The sequence below is a fragment of the Megascapheus bottae genome, chromosome 3 (genome assembly GCF_031878675.1).
Source record: "Megascapheus bottae isolate mThoBot1 chromosome 3, mThoBot2.hap1, whole genome shotgun sequence".
In the NCBI taxonomy this organism is placed as follows: Eukaryota; Metazoa; Chordata; class Mammalia; order Rodentia; family Geomyidae; genus Megascapheus; species Megascapheus bottae.
Genome location: NC_143511.1, coordinates 5,795,836 through 5,817,163, shown reverse-complemented (window position 1 = coordinate 5,817,163; position 21,328 = coordinate 5,795,836). Strand labels below are relative to the sequence as shown.

General features: G+C 49.4%; 2 protein-coding genes across 9 annotated transcripts in view; one reads left to right on the top strand and one right to left on the bottom strand.

The window, feature by feature from the left end:
* Aopep (aminopeptidase O (putative)) overlaps nt 1-9,814 on the top strand; it is a 336,146-nt gene extending 326,332 nt beyond the window's left edge. For all 7 annotated transcript variants that reach the window (XM_090329500.1, XM_090329499.1, XM_090329503.1 and 4 more), the window contains 3 exons: nt 4,619-4,705; nt 6,157-6,301; nt 9,578-9,814. In XM_090329500.1, the coding sequence (XP_090185626.1) occupies nt 4,619-4,705; nt 6,157-6,297 (228 nt within the window). In that variant the 3' untranslated portion in view covers nt 6,298-6,301; nt 9,578-9,814. The remainder of the gene's footprint in view (nt 1-4,618; nt 4,706-6,156; nt 6,302-9,577) is intronic.
* An 8,410-nt stretch (nt 9,815-18,224) lies between these two features.
* Fancc (FA complementation group C) overlaps nt 18,225-21,328 on the bottom strand; it is a 181,791-nt gene continuing 178,687 nt past the window's right edge. For both annotated transcript variants that reach the window (XM_090329496.1, XM_090329497.1), the window contains one exon: nt 18,225-19,657. In XM_090329496.1, the coding sequence (XP_090185622.1) occupies nt 19,514-19,657 (144 nt within the window). In that variant the 3' untranslated portion in view covers nt 18,225-19,513. The remainder of the gene's footprint in view (nt 19,658-21,328) is intronic.

The following is a 21,328-nucleotide window of genomic DNA, read 5'->3' as shown; positions in this document are numbered from 1 at the left end:
TGTCCCTCGTTAACAAATTCCTGCCATCATTAACGTGTAAAGAGGCATGTATTTCACTCAGTCCTATAGGTTCCAAACCACGATTGGTTGGTCCCATGGACCTAGGGTGGTGAGAACACGTATCAGAGCACAACTACCCACTTTCTGGTGAGGAACAAGATCGAGTCCCCTTTGAGAATGTGCCTCCAATTACCTAAAAACATCTCCTCCACACCCTCCCTCCACCTTCCAAAGGTACCACACCCGGAAGCAGGCCCAGCACGTGGCTCCCACACACAGCTGTGACAAGCATAAAGAAATGTGAATTTGAAGGTTTTGTCAAACTAAGATACTGGTTCTTGGGCTCTGAGGATGTTTGTTCAAGTGGGACTGTCTCCGGTGGAGTCAACAGAGGGAGAAGGACTAGGACCATGGAGGGAGGAACAGAAGCTGGGGATCAAATCCCTCCTTCAGGGCTGCCTGTGTTTCCTGTGGGACTCTCCCAAAAAGCTAGCTCAAGCAAATAATGTTTTATCCAAAGATAGCCACACCCAGTCCTTTAGATATTGCCTAGGATTGCCTTTGAGAAATGGGCTAAAAAGCTCAAATACCCAGTGTCTGGTGCTTAGCAGAAAGGATTTGGCAAGCCATGTTTTGGAGTCGAGAAGGATTCCCGTTCTGGGTACTGGCGTGGGAAGTGTCTGAGTGCTGTGGCCCACATTTCAGCAGGAGAGGGCAGTTGCACATGGAGAACCCTCCGCTATATTCCAATTAGGATTATGGTCACTGCACAGTAATGCCTGTGGGGGCAGGGCATTTATACACTGACTGGTTTGGGAATATAAATGGCCCCGTAGGCAGCTGCCATTTTTTGAGAGATTAGAAATGAGGGAAGAGTGGGCTTCTCTTGTGTCGTGTTTCTAAACTATGAGTATGTAGTTCAGCTTGGAGCCTTTGAGTTACAGTAACTTTCTCTTCAACATTTTTCCCCCCAATACTGAAGTTTGAACTCAGAGTCTTGTACTTGCTCAGCCTATTTTCTCAGCTAGGTCTCTGCCATTTGAGCCATGCATCCAGTCTGGATTTGAGCTAGTTTACCTGAGATGGAGTTTCTCACACTTTCTGCTCTTGCTAGCTTTGAATCTTGGTCTTACGGATGTGGGTCTCCTGAGTAGCTAAGATTGCAGTAGTGAGCCAACAGCTCCTAGCTAACAATAACTTCTTGATGGGACAGGAATGTCACATGGCTGTGGCTGATTCTGGAACAAAGCTAATAAGCGAGTTTGTCTTTTGAACAGAGGTTTAGAAAGTCCCAGGTGCTGGGCCCTGGATGTACCTCCTGTAAAGTGGGGTGATGGCACAGCCTTCCTCATAGCCTCTCCTTGCTGTCTCCCTAGGCTCTGTACTCCTCAGCTCTGCACATAGATGTGGCTTGATCCAGGACCTGCACACTTAAAATTGAGCACACAGATCTCAGAGCACAAGATGACGTGTGTGCCTGGCTCTTCATTGCATCCTAGACTGTTTCCAGTCTCTGCTCTTCCAAATAAGAAGTCTGTCTGTGGTGGAACAGTGGACTCGTCAATGACCATTACTAAAAGGATAGGCAAATCTTCTCTACTCATGGGACTGATAAGGCAGTTACATTGACTATTGTAAATTGGTGAAAAGCTATGCTGCGTTTGTCAGATAGTGTAGAGTAGAGCAGTGGTTGTCTACAGGGGGTGGGAAGACCTATGATATTTCATATATTACCACAGAACAGGATTGTAATGAGCGAGAGACATGTTGAATGGGGTTTGATGTCACTAGTTTATCCATCCGTTCCAGTTCAGCTAAGCTTTATCCAGTCCCACAAGAGCTGAGCCATAACCTCGCATAGGCTCATTCCACAGTCTTATCTATGGTCTGGGTTGAAATTGAGGTCTTTTGTTTGGATATGGGTGTTGAATGCCAGGCGCTATAAGAGATGTACTCAAACAGGCTTGTGTTTGATTTCAGTCTGACTGAAGAAACTTAAAAGACCAAGTGACTCCCTTACATCCTCACATTAACCAATCGTTTAAAATAAGAGTACATATATAACAGATAGCTCTTTTCTTGTGGATCTGGTTCTGAGTACCATGTGGCTCTAGTGCCCAGTGACAATATCACTTTTCTGCCATCCCCTGAGGAAGAAGCTTGGTCCAAATGGGATTTTAAGGCTCTGTGATCTGAGAAAGGTGATGTTCCATCTGTGCCCCCAGAAGTGACAGAGATCATCGCATTTGGTGTGGTGATGAGTGGCCTTAGGCATTGTGGGTCCTAGGAGAGTTGCAGAAGAAAAATAAGATTTTCTTTGTTTCTTGAACAAAAAGGAAGAGAAGTGAAAACCCTGAAGAGGAGCCTGGAATTGACTGCCAGGCTCAGCTGTGCACAGCATCTTTGTGATGTCTTTTAAACATCCTGCTTTAGAAGTACGGAAAAGGATTTAGCCCTCAAATGAAAAGACTTGTTTATTCCTGATTTCTATGGAATGGGGCTGAGGGAGTTGGTCTGTTTAACCTTCAGGGGTGAGAAGACTGGATCTCTTATTAGTGGTGACAATAAACTATTTCTAACAGTAAGGAAAGTGGAAATGCTGACTTCACATTGGTGGTAAAAGAGCCTCTTTCATGAAGCTGTATTGTAGACCTTTACCCCACTGTCTGATACACACCCAGGGCCTTGTCCTAATAGGAAGTAGGCCCCAGTCAATGCATTAGTATTTGTATAAATAAGACGACAGCACCAGGGGGAAAACTGTCTTTTCTCAAAATAAATTTTAAAAACTAACCCAGCCTCTTCAGTTTTAGAATGACAAAAACCATTGACCCCACCACTGTCTGCCATTACTGCACTTAGAAGCTCTGAGTTCCCACAGGACCCCAACTAAAAATGTGGAGAGAAATGAGGCCCTTTCCAAGGTCCCGGTAGAAGTAGCACTGAGCGCCACATCGGTGACTCTGTCCAACTGTGGGGAGCTGATACCCATCTTTACCCACAAAGGCACCTCCAATGTGGGCATCTGGCCACACAGGCTGGAGGTCTGTGGCACTTGGAGGTAGTAGTCATTTGTTGGGAGAGAAAGGAGGGGCAGCATTCCAGGGGACTCACTCAGCTCTCTGCTGCTCCCTACATTTGGCTCTTAAATTAGAGCTCTGCACTGGACACCTGTGTCCTGGTGGCTTTCTTTGCTAAGCTGACTCCTGAACTGTGCCATGTGCTCTTTGTGCTCCCACCCGTGTAGGGTCTGCTCCTCCCCTTGGTTTGTGCTGTTCAGGAAAGCATTTTGTTCAAAATGGGAAAGACTTTGCAGCCCCTACCTGCGTTAGATGTCCTGGTCCAGGCCACCAGCTCTTGTCCCTGGGTGTCACATGGCTGTGCAGGTGTACCCACACTCAACATCCTGTGCCCAGCCCTGAGCACAGGGCAGTGCTAGCGGTTCTGGAGAAACCAGTGGAATCTTCTCAGTATGTGTCTGTTTTGATCCTGCTTATTTACACTGAAATCTGTTTACAGCATATTAAAGGAGAGATCTAGCTGTGTGACTGTAATGATAGTGGCCTTAGTCAAAACGTTGACATTACTTACATTTTTTTATTGTCCCTAGGTGGATTGCAACCAAGTGTCCCCCTTTTTCAAAGGCAAGGCAGCATGGCCAGTTTGAGCCTTTTACAGTGCACAGATCTCGTGCATGTGTGGCTGTAGTGAGGATACACAGCAGGCTACTTACCCATTGCAGTTGACAGGGTTTGCTGCAGTAGAGCAGTGTGGCACTGGTGGTCTCAGAAATAAATGGGGAAACACCTTGTGAGGAGTGTGCCTCAGGCTCAGGGAGACAGCACTGTGGCAGGTGCCTGGCCTCTGGTGGATCTGCCTCCACTCCAGCACAGCCTTGCTGGAGTCCATCCTGTCCCCAGTGTTGAAATTTGCAGGGGTATCTGGGAAACTATACAGGCAAATCTTTAACAAAGGAACAGAATGTCTGTTTACATGCTGTGTGCATGCAGATAGACACAGCAAAGCTTGTCGAGGCCAAGGCTGTCCTGCTTGAGCTCCTCCCTGAAATGTCAGAATTGGTACTCTGTTCTCAGGAGGCTTCCCCCCCTCCCACTCCTCCAGTCCTGGGCCTTGAACTCAGGGCCTGAGCACTGTCCTTGGGCTTTCTCAAGGCTAGAGCTCTACCTCTTGAGCCACAGCACCACTTCTGGCTTTTTTCTATGTATGTGGTACCAAGGAATCAAACCCAGGTCTTCATGCATGCTAGACAAGCACTCTACCCTAGGCCAAACTCCTGGCCCCTCTTGGGAGTTCTGAGAGCAGCGTCTAGCCCCTTACACAGCCTGTCCTGCTTCACACTCACCTATTGTTTTGCAGAACCATGTCTAAACCAGTGAGGCACCTAACTGGATAACCTGTGTTCTCCCTCTTCTTAGGAAGGTTGTGCTTTTAAAAAATAAAATAAACAAGAGTTAAACTAAAATGAAATGTGTAGCTAAAAGTGCTGCAGTTGTTCAAAGAATAGCATCTGTAAAGCAAAGGCTCTGCCATGGAACTTACCAGGCTGAGGAACTCAGCAGTTAATGAACTTAGCAGATTTCCTCTCTTGTTCCTTAAGGTTCGCCACCGGTGGTGTGAGCTTGTTATTAAGCACAAGTACAGCAAAGCGTACAAACACGTGGAGAGATTCCTTCAGGAGGACCAGGTGAGTTCCATCTTTCAATGGGAGAGGGTTACTTAAATGCCTCACTTTACCTTTCCTACTTGTGCCCTTTGCACACGAACCCATGTTCTTGACATCTCTTACAGAACAGATAGTTGTTTTGAAGGACTGCTAGGTACCTCTTGAACTTTTGAGCTGATTTGACTGTTTGAGCTCTCAGTAGCCCTTGAGAGCAGGGCATTTTATGCAGTGGAGCTGGCCGTGGACCACTAAATATGTCGACACGTGAGGCCTATGCCAGCATCCCAGGCCAAGGTCAGAGCTTAGCAATGCCATGGTAAAGGTCCTGGTTTTCAGTTCAGTGGACCTAATAGAAAGCACATGGTGTCCTGGGAGCGCCCAGCTGGCTGGACTGGTCTAGTCTGGATCCTTACCTGCTGGGACAGGCCAGCCCTGCCGCCATGGTGCCCAGTGCCTGTTTTCTGCCCTCCTAGGAGGCAGCTGCCTACCTTGGAGCCCACGAGCAAAGGCCATGTGCTTCATGGTCACCTGTGAATTACATTGTATTGCACTCAGGATGGCAGCATCCAGCCACCCCACATCTTACTCATGCCCCTGGGGCCTTTGCCTCTGGCTGAGCCATGTGCCCAGGCTCCGAGCTGATGAGATGGCGCTGCCTTCCGTGGGTGGAGAGGAGGGGTGGGGCGAATGAAAGGACTTTTGATGAGCTCAGGACCCGGCAACCAGTCATGGAGGGGACTGTCAGAGCTGAAATGTGACATTTGCACAGAGGAGCAAGACATGTTTAGAAAAGCCCAGCGCAGCACAGGGTAGACAGGAGCAGCTTAGGTCTCTGGGTCCACGATTGCCCATGTTCTTCCTCAGCCTCAGGCCACAGCTTTTTGGGGACATACTTTTGTGAGTCCCTGACTGCTGGCATTTTTGTTATGCTCACCCCAAAGCCTTTTAATTTGCTGCAATAGAATGTAATCCTTAAGAGGACAGAAACAAAATAGGCAAAACAGAAAGGACCCCTTGGTCCTGCTACCTCTTGTTGGCTGTTTTAAAATGTTGGAAATGTACAGATGGGAAACTTTGCAGCCTTGAGCTCCAGACAGTGATGGATGGGCTACTGTGTGCAGCACGGAGCTGGAGGAGGAAAAGTGGTCAGCCTGTGCCAGGCTGCGCTGTGCAGCTGTCCTATAGATCCACAGAACGGATGATCTCGTCGTACCAGCTATTCCTGGGACACTTTTTTGAAAGGAATTCCACGTGTGGCAGGCGACCTGTTTCCATGTGCGCGTTATGTCCTCACCACAGGAAAGCGCCCTCCCCACTCAGGTGCACTTGAAATCCAAGAATTTTAGCTGCGGATTTTGAAGAAATCAAAAAAGGTCCCAGAAGCTCAGCTGCCCAACTGTCTATTTTGTGTCTTGGTACTTTGCAGAGCAGATGTGTGCCCCTCCCACTCCTCTCTTGCCTCTGCTCCGCAGGCCCTGGGCGTGTACCTCTACGGGGAGCTGATGGTGGGTGAGAATGCCAGGCAGCAGCAGCTTGCGCACAAGTGCTTTGCGCTGACCAAGGAGCAGATGGACAGAGCCTCGGCAGAAGTGGTGGCAGAAATGCTGTTCTGAAGAGGTGACTTTCTCTTTTCCACCATTTGAGTATAACTCGTGATCAGCCACATGGTAAACCCAGCCTCCTAGCAGCACAGGACAGCGCTCCTCTCGGTGGCTGTGGCACTCTCAAGGGTGAGGGCCCTGGAGCAGCTGGCCTGCTGGTGCAGCTGTGGGAGCAGGGTTGTCTCCCCAAAGGCAGAACTGCTCAGCAGCTTTTTCTGGCCATCTTGGGTTTTATAGTTTGTGGGAACAAAAATTGTGAGAGAACCTTGAGCATGGGCGAAGAGGCACTGTGAGAACCCAGCAGAAGCAGTGACCACACACACACACACACACACGCCATACCCATACCCATACCCATACCCATACTCATACTCATTCTCCATCTTCCTCTTTCTCCCAGCCACATGTGACATCAAGGTTACCCCTGAGCAGTGAGGCCGGCAGCTTGTCTCCCCTAACTTGCTCAGTCACACCCGTGTCTTGATGACAGGTCCCCTTTTCTACCTTATGTTGGAGAATTTCTCCCTGACTTAACTGGAAAATCCCAGACTGTTTAAAATGCTTCCTGTTGGCTGTGCCTGGAATTGACCTGCTAGATTTATTCCCAGGAGTTAGTTATTAAGTGTCCATTTCCATACTATTAAAGTAATTAACCAGTTCAAAATAGATTTGAAAGTAGAACTGTGGGATTATTAAGTGTGCTTTTACCCTTTGAAAAAACATTTCTGTGCTTTCTCAATTTTTTTCAAAGTTGAATATGATGTCTTAATTTTGTGTCCTTTAAAAAGAGCAGTATCCTTGAGTATTTTTCATGTTGTTCTGTAGCTCTCGAAAATGAAAATTTACTAAATATTCAGACATGTGTTGATATTCTTGACCTGTTACTGGACATCTGGTTCATGTCTCATGTTTTCTAAAAGCCCATTTTTGTCTAGCATGTGTGTCTTATTTACCTGGAAGAACTCTGAAGGAGAAGGTAAAAAAGGGAGGAATTTATAAAGCGTGGTACCCAGAAGAGTCTGGGCCCATGTTTAGCAGGAAGAGGAAGTAGTTGCAAAAACTGAGTGGACAACCTGCAGCAAGATGGCGGCATACAGACAGCCCCCGCCCCCGCCCATGTCCCCCAGCTACACCAGTGGAAGCAGTTGAAGCTGGCTCATTACCAGTATCCTATAGAAAGCTTTAAATTAAGTCTCTCTTGAGACTTGTTTTAAGTGTTGGTTCATGAAAACATATACTAAGACTCAGAGGGTCACATAGCTGTCGTGACTCTTCACTATTTTTTGTTTGTTTTGGGGGGGGGTTGGTCCCTGAGGCAAAGGAGCCATCCTGGTCACAAGTCTGCCACTTCCTGGACTCCTCTCTGACCCCATCTTGGCTCCTGTCCCCTGCTGATTGCAGGAGTGCCAGCAGCCACAGCTAGCTGTGGACTGCACCTGCATCCTTTTCATGGGCTGAGGGGCCCAGAGAGTTTCTGGGTCATTTAGAATCTGTGTGATGAGAAAAGATTGTATCTCTAAGGGTTAATGCAATGCCCTAGGCAAAGTCACCTCCCCTGGATATATCTGTGTCACATGCATCCTCTCCCTGCTCAGTGTTTCTCGGCTTTTTTTTTTTTTTTTTTTGGTGCCAGTACCTTAGATCTTCAAGCTCATGCTTGGGTTTTCTGCTCACTGCTGGTACTCTACCACTAGAGCCACACCTCCTGTTCCAGCTTTTTGCTAGTTATCTGGACATAAGAGTCTTACTGATTTGTCTGCCTGGTCTGGGTTTGAACCACAATCCTCAGATCTCGGCCTCCGAGTAGTTGGGAGAACCACCAGCACCCTACTTCACTGAAGTTTTATGGTCCTCTGAATTTTCCTTATGTAAAAAGAGTACATACAGCTCTAGATGTCAGATGAATGACCAACAGACGACGCTGGCTTGCTGGTGGAGCAGGCCTGGAGGCAGAGTTGGCACCAAGGAAGCTGGTGCATGCGACTAGGAGTGGCTGGGCACAGCCTGCTCTCAAGTGCTCTGGCTGCTTGGGTTCCTGGCATGCTGATTTGTGAATTAAGATTAAAATCACATTGCCAGGGATTACCACGCAGCCATGACCCTGACTGCTCCTCCAGAAGCCATAGTTCTTCTCTGAAGCTGGAAGAACACATGCATCTCTTAGCCCTTTGGAAATAGAAGAAGTCAGCGCCTTTGGAAGATGTCACCGCCCTTTAATTATACCCAGCGATGACCTCTCTAACAAGGTGCAGAGCTTAGCTGATTGGTGAACAGTGACTGATTTCCGCTTTGTTCACAGTGGCTAAGTTCTGCACCTGAAGAGAAGGTGAGATGGGGACAGTTAAGTTGGAGGCACTGGGGCAGAGGCCACTGAGTGGTCAGCTCAGTGCGGAGCCTGATCCTGGAGGACAAGAGACCAGCCTGGCCACAGGATGCACTGTCTCTTGTCAGGAACACAAGCAGTGCACCAGCCGCCCTTAACTACCAGAAATCCAGTAACCAGCCATCTATCTGAAGTCACAAAAGTGATTTTAAAAAGGCTAAAACCACATCGTGCCTCAGGGGCATTGTGAGTGGGGGTGTGTGTTGCCCTGCTGGGGGAGGGGTCACCTCTCTTGTATTTGCAGTCTAGGTCTGTGTGTCTGCAGTCACTGGTGGGACCATGTGGAACCGGCTCACTGCAGCGCGGCGTCTTCGGGCTGTCGATTGGACCCGTCCTCCGGTGCCTACTGAGCTGATATCAGTTCTCATTTCACACACTGGCTCAGTTCAGCAGGAACAGGAGTCGAGCCCTTGAGCAAAAAGCCTGTCTGTAAGTGCCTGGGACGCCCCACACAGGATGACAGGCCTGAACGTCCACGACGGCGGTATCCATCTGTAGGTGCTTCTGTGTGTGGTTTGGGGATCCGTGGAATCATACAGCTCACAGCCCCAAGATTAACTTCCCATTTTTATTAAAGGCAGAACGTAGTGCTGAAGCGTGGTATTTGTCCCCCAAGAGGCAAGGCCTACCTCTCTCATCTGTGGAGAGTTGACACTTCTTGAAAGCACAATGGATGCAGCTGTGAAGCGCAAGTCTTTCTTATAGCCCACTGGGCTGCAGAGCCGTGCAGGAGCCATGGCTTGACTGTAAACCCTGTGTCTGAGGTTGAGACCCGGTCTAGGTCTCATCCTTGTCTTCTGATGAAAGTCCTATCTCAAAAGTGGAGAGCACAGGCCCACAAAGGTACTCATTTACAAGAATTCCTCAGTTGGGATTGGGTAATAAATTTTATTGCTGTTTCCTTTGCAGGGAAGATCACAGTGAGATTGTCTTTCATACGTCTCCTCCTAGTCCTGGTGGGACAGGATTGCACTGACCCTGCACATCAAAGGAAGGATTATGTGGCTTCCAAAGCCATCAGCCCACGACAGTGTTTGTGTCTTAGGCTTCTCTTTCCCAGAGCCTGGGCTCAGCTGGACATGTATAAAAGGTGGATGGATCCTCATAAACACAGTCTCTCATCCAGCAGCTGCCTGGCCACCCTTGTTTTCTGCCCTGAGATACTGAGTCTTCTCTGGAGCTCTGCTGTGGTCTAGAAACACTGCATCCATTCAGATAAACAGCAAAACACAGAGACCTGGAGAACCTGGCTGCGTGATGATGTCCCGTCAGCCTGTGGCTGCTGTAGGATGTTTGTGATTTCCAGAAGGGGTCACAGCTTCTGGGTACTGGGGACAGCGAGCGTCAAGGCCTCCTGGGAGGGCTCCAAAAGCTTTTACCTAGATCGATATGTGCAACATTTAGTGTCTTCCAAACTTTTGATACCTTTTTGTAAAAGTGTAAGGAGCCTGAGATGTGTTAATAAAATGTAATGGATTTGCTTAAACTGGTTTGCCTCGAATGTGCTACACTTAAAAATAACCAAACCCGCGTAAGCAAAGCTTCTCTGCATGCTGCCGTTCCTTCTCACCTCACTGCATTTTTGGCAACATCCCAGGCAAGGCACATATTCTCAGGAGCTGGAGTCTGGTTGGTGTTCAAGTGTGGCTGTTCAGGTAGTGTGCAGATCCTGACATCCTAGGGACATTCAGGCACCCCAGGGGTCCTCTGTTGACGCCATTGTTTTTGTCACACAAATACTGAAGTTTAAAAGGCAGAAGCCTCTAAGGAAGGTTGCCCAGAGAGGAGGCGACCATGTGCAGGTGCAGACATAGGCGTTCTAGAGCAGCACGGCTCTGGTCCTTGGCTGGGGCTCGGAGTGTTCTGACTTTTTGAAGCCCTGCCAACGAGGGCTTGTTCTTCAGTCTTTTACTTTATTATACCTAAGACTGGCATCGTGGACAGTCTCTAAGGGTTTGCTCTTTGCTGTTCCGCGTGCTTCATAGATACCCTATCAGAAGAAACAAAAGGTGTCAACTGCCCATTACAGTAATTGCTGACCCAATGCTGACTTGGCTCCCAGGATCTCCTGCATGCATCAGGCTTCCCTTGAGATGGTCAGGACCCTCAGGAACGTAAGCCACATGGTCCTGCGAGTGCCTCCTGGCAGGACTGGGTGGCCCAGCAGCCTGTGATTTGGTCTGGTCTTGTCCTTCCAAAAAGTGACAGGCTTGTCTTTTGGAACCACTAAAGCAGTACGGTGGCTGAAGCGGTGGTGATGTTCAGACCACCAATCCCTTTGTTCTACCACTCGGACCCCCCCCCCCATGTCTTACTTTGACTACTTGGGCTACAGCCAGTGGGCTAAGTTGGTGGCCCCTTGATGGCCATGGCAATAGCTTTGGCTGCAGCCCTGTGGGCGGAGCTGGTTCCGGCCATGGGAGTGGCCCCAGAGATCAGGCCAGATGCAGGAAAGCAGCCTGGAATGTCAAGCCAGGCAGTGGCAACTTATAACTGTCCCTATTTACCTCATATGCCTGGGGCTCAGCGGACGCACGGCAGATTATCCCCCCTGCCCTTTGAACAGCCATTGGTTAGGGCTGACAGACAGCTCTCCATTCAAAATAGTGCCTGCTTCACTTCTGAGTGAGGCCTGCTTCAGAACTTGGAAACTTGAGTCAACTATGCAGATCTCCATGGGAGGAGGTATAGCCCTGACTGCTGTGGAGTTGGGCACAACCACCTACTTGGCCCTGTTTCTGTGCCATCTGCCACCCTCAGCCACTGCTCTGGAGGCACCGAGAGAGCCCCGTTGTCTCCCTGTCTTGACCCTGCCATGGTTAAGCAGATGTGAGGAGAAAAACAAAACAAGCACCAGAAACCAGTGGGAATAAGCGTCTTTACCACCAAGGTGATAGCTCTGCTGGGCAGGATAGCTCAGAACGCCATCAGCTACCAGTGTAGTTGGCAGATGCTTCTGCCACTTGGGGTTCCGTTCACCATGAGGATGATCCCAAATGCTGTCATTTCTACTAGGAGCTGGTAATTCCTCACCCACTTGGGTGGTGGGGCGATTATGCTCCTTTGGTTCCTATGGGTTGGGGGGCAGCATGTGTGGGCAGTGATGCCGGCACCTGGCAGCCAGCAGCCTGGAACCATGATGCCACCTGTCCAAACAGCCTTGAGTGCAGAACCTCTAGTGTTTTAACTCAGGTGCAGGCCATGTTTCTGAGAAGAATGATAAGGGAGCAGTCATGCCCTTTGAGCAAGTTAATTGGTTAAACTGCCAAGAAGTTTTTCTCTTCCAAAAGAAGGGGACATGGCTGGGCCAACCCTTCCCCACGGAGGCTGCTGGGAATGGAAGCGCGCCTCCTGCCCTCCCTGGCTGCCCGGGCTCAGGAGCAAGTCAGTGCTCCAGTGTTGACATCTCTCCAGAAACCAACTGTGACTGGAAATGGACTCTGGATTCTGGCATGGATGAAAACAGACTTTCTCATCTGACTCCTACTCAGATCTGTGGGAAGCAAGGCTGAGGATAACCTCCCTCCCCCCCCCCCATCCAGGGCTCCCCGTATGGGGCAGAAGTGTTGTCTCTTCATAGCCTGGCCTGGGTAAGCCACTGCTGTCACCGCTATTGTGTCCAGGAGCCTTGGGGTCAGAGTCACTCTGGAAGAATACCCCCCATGCCTGGTTCCTCCACCCTGCCTGCAGGACTTTGGGCAGTAGCTCCGAAAAGAAAAGTGCTAAGTAAATTGTGGGACCCAGGCAGGAAGTGAGGGGTGATGTTGGGAAAGAAAAGCAAAAAGAGACATCTTAGTTCTTCATCTCGGCCTCTGCTGTGGAATGAAAGGATTTTAAAGGATTTGATTCCCATCAAAATAATAAAGTCTGTATCATAGCAAGGCAATGCTAAGATGCTTATGGAACAGAGTTGCCACAGCTATCCCTAGTGTAAGAGCCAGAGGCAGCAAACCACACGCCTCACATCAAACCATCTCCTTAAAATGAGACTAAAAGATTGTGCTCCGAGTGCCTCCCAGCCCTCTCTTGTGATGGAAGTGAAGTTGAACAGGGCATCACACAAGCAGAGCCAGTAGCCAGAGACCCATGCTGTCCACCACCTTCCCTCCACCATGGCTGTCCAGGCCAGGAAAACAGTAGTTCACTGAGCTAGGGAAAGTGGAGATCAGTGATAGGATCAGAGCTGACCAATTCAGAGCTCCAGGTTCAGTGCCAGCCTGGAGCCAGCCAGAAGAGTGGCCCCAAGGAGGAGTGGCTGACACTGAAATGTGGGCAGGAATCACCCAGGCACTGCCAGGCAGATCCACCCCAGGAAAGAACCTGTCCTTGCAGCGCCTTCCACAGAACTTGGGAGTGTTTCAGCCTGTGGCCTTGGCAGGTGATGACATCTGCTACACCCATTCCCAAGGAAGTGAGACAGGCTACAGCCTTGAGAGTGCCTGGGTGTGGTGACTAGCAGGTGCCTTGAACACTCTCCTGAGCATATCTGGCTAAGCCATCTCAGGTTCTCTGGAAGGACAAAGCCACAAGCAGGAATGACATGGTGGCACTTAGATGGCAGAAGGAACTAGGGCCCTGAGGATGGGGAGAGACTGGAAGGGGAGTTGGAAGGACTCGACCGGGCCAGTGAAGGCATGAACTCCTCCTTCCCCAGGCCACTGTCCCATGCAAGACAATGACCTCAGCCCTCCCTGGCTGGACAGTGGAGGTTTACAAGGTGGGTGGGAGGAGAGGCCTCTTGGGACCATTCAAGAGCAAGGTTTTATGGATCTTTTCCCACCCTTTGTCCCTGTCTGGGAGATTGATCGCCTAATAAGACATTCCTGTTCCCATAACCAGAAACGTGTGAAAAGGGAGGCAAGCAGCCAGACCTGGCAGGCGGAAGGAGGCTGCCATAAAAACACTAATGCTCCCAGGATTTAGCTGGCGGCCACAGGCGGCCTGCCGGACACTGGCAGTCATCTCCACGTGAAGCCAGGGAAGGACCAGTGAGAGGAGCCGGGCTCAGACATGGGGGCTGGGAGAGGGCTTCAGTACTTACCATTGATTCTGAAACACACTCATGAGGGCTGGGGACCCCCGGAGACACTCGTGGTTCCGGGTGTGCACATGTAGTTGGTGGGTTGGGTACAAAGCCAGGCATGGCAATGCAAAGACCTCTGACTCGCATTTCCATCTCCAGACTCCTCACAAATACCACATGTGGCCACAGTAGTATCATTTGAGAGAAAACAAGTTGAGAATTTGTCTTCTTAACCCCAAAGGACCCACTCGGGTAGGCACGGGGCACATGCTTTGGAGACAAGGGTCCCTATTCCTGCTTGGGCCTCCCCACTGTCTGGTGGCACCGTGTCATCTAGCCACTGGCAGGAAGAGGTGGCTGCAGGGCCCTCGGAGCAACTTCCCAAATCTACCCACAACCTCCTCTCCCTACCTGGGACGTGATAATGGGGCTCACATCTTCCCAGCTGCAAGGGAACCCCACGGCCGCCTCTACCACGGCTCCTCTATGGCTTTGGGGCACGGGACCAAATGTGTTCCTCCACCGGCTTTTGCTTCAAGTCCCCAGGAATGTCAGCCTGGGCTCTGTGCGCAGGGCCACTAGTGAGCCAGTCTGGGCTGGAATTTGAGAAAGTTCTTTCAATCTCCTAGTCCTCCCCTATCATAAAAGGCCTGACAGGTTTCTGGAGGCACAAGTGTGGTGGACTGACTTGAACATCCGTAGCAGGCATTGAAAGGAAGGACGACACCTAGCAGTCTCAGGCTGTCATTCTGTGTTCTAGTCTCCACTTGTGTTTTGTTCTCCCCATCCCGCCCCTCCCCCCTGCCAGTCCTGGAGCTTGACTCGGGGCCTGGGCACTGTCGTTGGACACATTTTGCTCAAGGCTAGTGCTCTGCCACTTGAGCCACAGCACCACTTCTGGACTTTTCTGTGTATGTGGTACCAAGGAATCGAACCCAGGGCCTCATGCATGCTGGGCAAACACCCTACCACTAGGCTATGTTCCCTTCCCTAGGCTCCACTTCTGACTCCAGCATTTGAATCTGGAGACTCTGAAAGCTGTATATGCGTGGTGGGGGAAGAGGGGTCCTAACACACAAGAATGATGTGATAAAAAGGAGCCACCAGCTCCTTTTAGTGTAGTGGAAAAGCACATTTATGTTGAGTTGTAGGCAGACAAAGAGGAAGGAACAGTGGTTTCACCACTTTTCTATTTTGAGGAGCATGTTGAGGAGGAGTCAAGTGTAGCTGGTGGTCTCAGAACACCTGCTGTAGAGAAGGCTGTGTCAGAGTATTAGCAAACACAGAGGTGGACAGGCGGCAGAGGAAGCCCTGGAAAGTTGGTCATGGATCACATTTTTTCAACGAAGGGGTTCAAGAAGCGAGTCTTCAGCATCCACATGGGGACACATGGTACGGCCATGGGTAGAATCACCTTTCTGCAGTGGATTCTTTGTCCAAGGTTAGAATGTGAGTCCTGGGAATAAGCAATAAAAGTGCCACCTGGGCCTCGAGTGTGGCCTAGCTGTAGAGTGCCTGCCTAGCATGCAAAAAGCCCTGGGTTCAATTCCTTGGTACCACATACACAGAAAAACCTGGAAGTGGTGCTGTGGCTCAAGTGGTAGAGCACCAGCCTTAAGAAAGCTCAAGGACAGTACCCAGGCCCTGAGTTCAAGCTTCCAGACTGGCAAAAAAAAAAAAAAAGATGTAAACCCTCTGGAAATATTTAAATATTTGTCACACTATTTGGTTTAGGAAGTGATCACAAGAAAAATGCCTATACATGTTCACAAGACACAATTATTTTTTCCCAAATAATTTTTGAGCCAGTTTAATCCTTGAATGCTCAATCCACTGCTAAAGGTCCGCACTTTGATATCTCCATGCAACAGTGGCATGTACAAAATGTTGCATATCCAACTTTGCTTTCCTATGTCAATGGCACTATTACATGATTGCCTGAAACTAAGAGAGTAGTCTGTACTTCTTGTAAGTTATGATAAATACATTTTTAGTTTTTAGAAAATCATTTATATTTGTCACATTAATTATATGCAATGTTTCATCCACATGCTTTGGGTTGTTTTCTAAAAATAATTTGTAGAAGATGTTTAGAAGTTAGAAAATTACTGCGTCATATATGTTGCAAATATATGCCCTACTTTATCAACTGTGTCAGTCCACTTTTTTTTTTTGCAGGGAGAGGGTCAGTCCTGGGCCTTGAACTCAGGGCCTGAGCACTGTCCTTGGGCTTTGAAGGCTAGAGCTCTACCACTTGAGCCACAGCACCACTTCCAGCTTTTTTCTATGTATGTGGTACTAAGGACTAGAACCCAGGTCTTCGTGCATGCTAGGCAAGGACTCTACCACTGGGCCAAACACCCAGCCAGTCCGTGTCTGTCCGCTTTTATCAGTCTTTTCTTCTGTGGTTTCCTGGTTTTGCAGGACGTAAGGAATGTGTTCTCCTCCACATCAGGGTACAGGCTGGGGAGCTGGAAGCTGCTCAGTAGCATGTCTGTGCAGTGGCTGGAGCCTTGGGTGCACGTCATCTTCCCTCTCTCCTCCATATTTCCCTGGAAGGTCTGGGCTCTCCTCTGAGCAGTGGCCTTTGGAGTCTAGCCTTGTGGCTGAGGCAGGGATGTGAGTATGTGAGTGTGGGGGAGGGGGGAAGGCAGGGACTGGAACGCAAACCAAAGGATGAGCTGACCATTCTAAATGAAAGAGAATTCTACATTTTGTCAATAGGAAAGGTCTATTTATAAACGTTGATTTTCCCAAGTAACATACCATCATTCCAGAACCTTATCAACGCTCCCTCCTCAGTTCACAAGCAGTTCTGGCAGGGCCTTCCCTAGGGAAAGGCACATTCCCAGAAGCAAGCCTCCAGATGCCAGCCTTGGGAAGGAAAAGCCAGGCATTCTTTAAGGTTTATTTGTCTGAGGCCCAACTCATTTGCCACAACACTGCCCAATACTGACTGAAATGCCTTCACCAATATACTACGTTCCTATATATGCTCACTCAGCAACTGTTTCTTTGGCAGTTTTTTTTTTCTTTAAACAAAATCCAGAGATTCCATGGTAAAATGCGTCTGTCCATTATTGCGTCCCAAGAGAGCTGAGGTGGTGATGGGTTGAGACATTTTCTTTCTTCCTTTGAAGGCAATCATTTTGGATTCTTATAAGGAGATCATTTCTCAGGTTTGTTCTCACTGTGCCAAGCCATGCTCATCTGGGTCCTGCACCAAGGGGATGGCTCTTTGCCAGGATCATTGCCAGGGCTTCTGGCTGCTCCAGCTGCCCCTCTCAAGCTCCTTGTTGACTACACCCAACAGAAAACCTGGCTTCCTTCTGTTCCTTTTACTGATTCCCATTTCTTCCTAGCACCTGATATACTAAGGAGAGGTAGATGCACGTGGCACAAGTTAGATGCTGGACTTGTCAAGGCTGCTTCTCCTCTGTGCCCCCACTTGCCTTCCTCTTGCGCTCAGGCCAGGGGAAAGCTGTAACTGATCTTTTTCCAGCTTCTACCCTTAGGAGGCAGAAGGTTTCTATAGTTATTTTTGAGAGAAAGATTATAGTGTTGGACAGATAAGAAATTAGGTGTAACCTGACTTTATATGTACAATGGGAAAAAAGAGAACAAATTCCTACCACACTTCTTTTGGAACAGTTTTTCAGTGAAGTAGGACAAGTCACCGGGCTGGTGGACAGGCAAGGAGAGCCCACCATCTGTCCTTTTCTGTGGAGGCTGCCAGGAGGGTATAGGCATGGAAGCCTTCTGCAGTGCCAGGAGAAACTGGCTCTCCAGTGCTAAGTGTCTTCATGAGCTGGCTTCCGCAGCTGTGGTCAGCTGTGTCTCACTGAAGACATGCTGGACATTCTGGGAGCTGAAGCTGACATCGTGGCTCCCCTAATGTGCGTATAGACAGCCCCATCCTGGGGAATCCACAAAAAGGAGTGGCGTGTTCAGACTTTTCTAGAATCTAAGACAACTAGAAGAGAAGGCAGAGTCTATTAAGTAATGTTCAACCTTCTCTCAAGCCCTCCAGCATGGCTGGGTGTGAGTTGGCTAGAAAGCAGGTCGCTCTCTCCATAGGGGAAAGTATGTCCTGTCACCTTTGCTGAGCACGTCCATCCTACTTCTGGAGACGCGTTTCTCCACTGTGGAGGGGACAGAGACCTTACCTCGGTGTACCTGGCTGTGCCTGCGTGTGGAGGACGGCGGCTCCGGAGGGGAGGCTCACCTGCATCAAGCAGCCTTACCCTGTGCAGCCTGCCTTTCCCTAACCTCTGAGCATTCCCTCCTCCTTGGCATTTTCTTCAAGGCAGAACAGGACAGGGTAAGGGGAAAAGAATCAGTAGACAAGCCAGCACGTGCTGCTCTCAACGAGCGTCTTCACAGACAGAGCTCACACAAGCCAGGCGCCCGGGGCTGTGTCGGGATGCGGTAGCACCTGGCAGCTTCTGAAGAAGGAAGGCGAAGACACTGCTCCAAGTTGGACAACTGTCTTGCTTTTACTGTTTGCTATGAAAGAAGTGAGGAGGACAGAGGGTGGACTGAAGAACTCTAGCATCCGCACACTACGATGCCTCCCGATTTTCCCAGGGAGATGAAATTTCTGGTGCCTCCCTTTTAGGGAATCCTTGCTATTCCCAAATGCAGGCTTTCTTTTTTTTTTAATGGCCACAGAGCAGCCTCTGTTTCCATGGAGGAACCACAGACTTTGGTTCAAAGCTGACGTAGGAGAAGAAACATCCTCAACTCCCCAGTGAAGCACAGGATCTCCTTCTCCAAGTACAGAACATTCTGCTGAGGTGTAGTGACTAAGGAAGCGATAAGCAATCTTCCCCACAGGACACTTGATAGTGTGTGTTTCTCAGAAGAGAGGCTTAGGTCAAAAGTTCTTTCAACATTCCAGATCATCAGGTAGATCAATTAGCATTTCCATACAGCAAAATTGGTAATTCCCCCCAAGGTTAACCTCTAATCCCACTTAACCATACTCATACTTCAAACAGGATCCAAGATTTCAAGACTCCCAGAGTGGACAGAAAAAGAACGTCTTAATCACAAACAAAAGAGTATGCGGTCAATACAAGAATGAATCTCAAAAGAAAACCCCTGATGTGAAATGAATAAACAACCATGGGATGACTGATTCCTTTCTAAGAATGTTCAATTCCCGGCTCAGCTGCTTGTGAGTCCTGTGCCCTGGGTGTCAACCCATCTGTGGTGGGAAATGTGCTGTGGTGGCAGGGAAGAGAGCCTCAAGCCTGGGGCCTGGTCTTTCACTAAGAGACGTTGTTCAGCTCAGCAGGACCTGCTGGTGGCCAGCACCACCTGCCACTGCTCTCTTCAACCTCAGGGAAACTGGGGGATGAATTCCTTAGGGAACCAAGACACTGTGCCTTCATCTCAGATGTGTCCCTTCTAACCTGTGGGCATGGACTGTTATTCTCTAAACTGCCCAGAGCTTCAAGACCAATTTCTTGGTTCAAAGACTTTAAATCATTCACATACTGTACCTCTTAGTTTGATGTGAATTAAAAGGAAACTGAACCTGCCTCCCACGTAAGCTTTTCCCTCTCTTTGACTGGCACCTGGCTGAGCAGGCACAGTGCCGAGCTGGGGAGCTAAGCTCACCAACCAGATCTGGCTGAGTGGGCTGAATTGACCCTCATTCTGTAAGATATGTGCAACCAGAATATTCCAACATGTGTGTGCCTCATACTCACAGCTCAAAGGCCTCACAATGGCCACCCACAGTGTCCCATCCACTGTCCCTGGCCTTGGCAATCCCGTTCCTTCACACAGTGTGCCCATGCGGCCTGCGCTCCTGGCTACACTGGAGCCTGCAGATGCTGGAGGAGCTCTCTAGCTAGCTTTTCTGGCCTGGGGGCTTCATTGCCAAGATGCTCCCATCTGTACAAGGTCTGGTGAAGAAAGCCAATGATCTCACGAGTTATTTCATCATTGTGCGCCATCTGCGGTAAAGGAAGAGGACAAATTAAAACACTCCCCAGTACATTCCTCTGCCCAATAAACTCCAGTTAAAGCTCCTGACCCTGCAAAGTCACCAGCAGATCCAAGGAAAACACCAAAGGCTGTTCTGTTTGCAATCACTACACAGAGCGTTCAGCTACTTCCTAGTCAGATGGGCCAGCCATTCAGCCTTAGCCTTTCAGGGCCTACACAGGCACTGCTGGGATAGTCTTTCCCAAGCTTTGAGATTATTTGCCATGAGGTGCAAAAGCAAAGAGTGCTGTGACTTGACTTTCTATAATAGGCTCACACTACCATGAGGACTGGAAAATGACACCTGTTCCCACACCAATAGTCTTACAATGGCACTCCTCAGTTATCCCAACTTGTTTTTGTTTTTGTTTTTTTAAACAGGCATCTAAGATTTTAACACTTGCTTCCCAGAGGCAGGAAGCACGGGCGCTGTTAGTTCTGCTAAATTTTAACAGCCTTGAGGCATTTATTCGTTGGTGCCCAAGTTTTCTCAAGAACTACAGTTGAGAAAAAAAAGGAGGGGTAAAGAAAGATCTCACAAGTTAGCTGGGTAAAGAATTCACTGTGATCTTTTTTATGGCACAAGAATTACGAAGCCATAGGTTTTTGCAAGAACAAGATACACATTCACTGTGTGTGTGTAACTTTATATAGACCCTGCAAGTGTTTAACCAGAGCAGCCCCAGTCAGCAGGGCCTTTCCGGAATGGTGACAGTGCTCCTGGGTTTCCTGCAGCTTCCACTTCTCACAGTGAAGCCCAGTGAACCGCTCTGTTGGGGGTCTCCCATCTCCTGGTCATCAATAAATCCGGGATGTCTAATGCATGAGTTACAGTGAGGGACTTGGGACTGGGAGGTGATGTGGTCCCTCTTCAGAGAACAGGATTTGAGACAAGTCCAGTGAGGCCTAGTCTCTGCAGGGTGGGGCAGCACCTTTGGTGGGGCACTCAGTGCTTGGTTTATGCCCATGCAGGGGCATGGGTGACCTCCATCAGATGCATACTGCCCTTCTGCAGCCACATGGGCTTCATTGGATGCCTTCAAGGAGTTAATTTACAATCCACGTGGGCACGAGCCATGTATACGCTTAGGGGCAGGCCACATCTCTGCCGACAGGAGTTCACAGTACAGCACTCACTCCATCCAACCTCATGAAGTCCCCAGGCAAGACCCTGAACCAGAGAAGTAGCAGCCCTTTGTCTGGAGGTCAGTGTCCACTTAAAAGGCCAATTCCAGAGAAGTGAAGCCTGGGCGAGAAGGGAAGACTAGCTTGTGCTTAGGGAGTAGCATGTGGCAGGACAGACAGCAGGAGGGCTCTGATGGGACAAGTGGCCCCTGCCCTCTGCAGGCCATCCTCCTGGCCTGAATCAGCACAGTTCTTCAAAGCTGGCAACAAAGGGCAGAGCCCAGGCCCCAAGCAGGGAAGGGCCCTTTGTGAATTCTCTGAGTACACATTAAAGCTTCACCAGAACCACCAAGCCACCACACAGCCACCTCCTTCTCTCAGGCCAGGTGGGTGTCCAGGACATCTTCCAGGAGCTGGCAGCAAAGGAAAAGATGAGCGTGAAGGAGGTAAGAGGCTGAGTTGTATGGAGGACACCTTTCCCCTTTCCTGCTGGTGGTTGATGGGCCTGGGATATG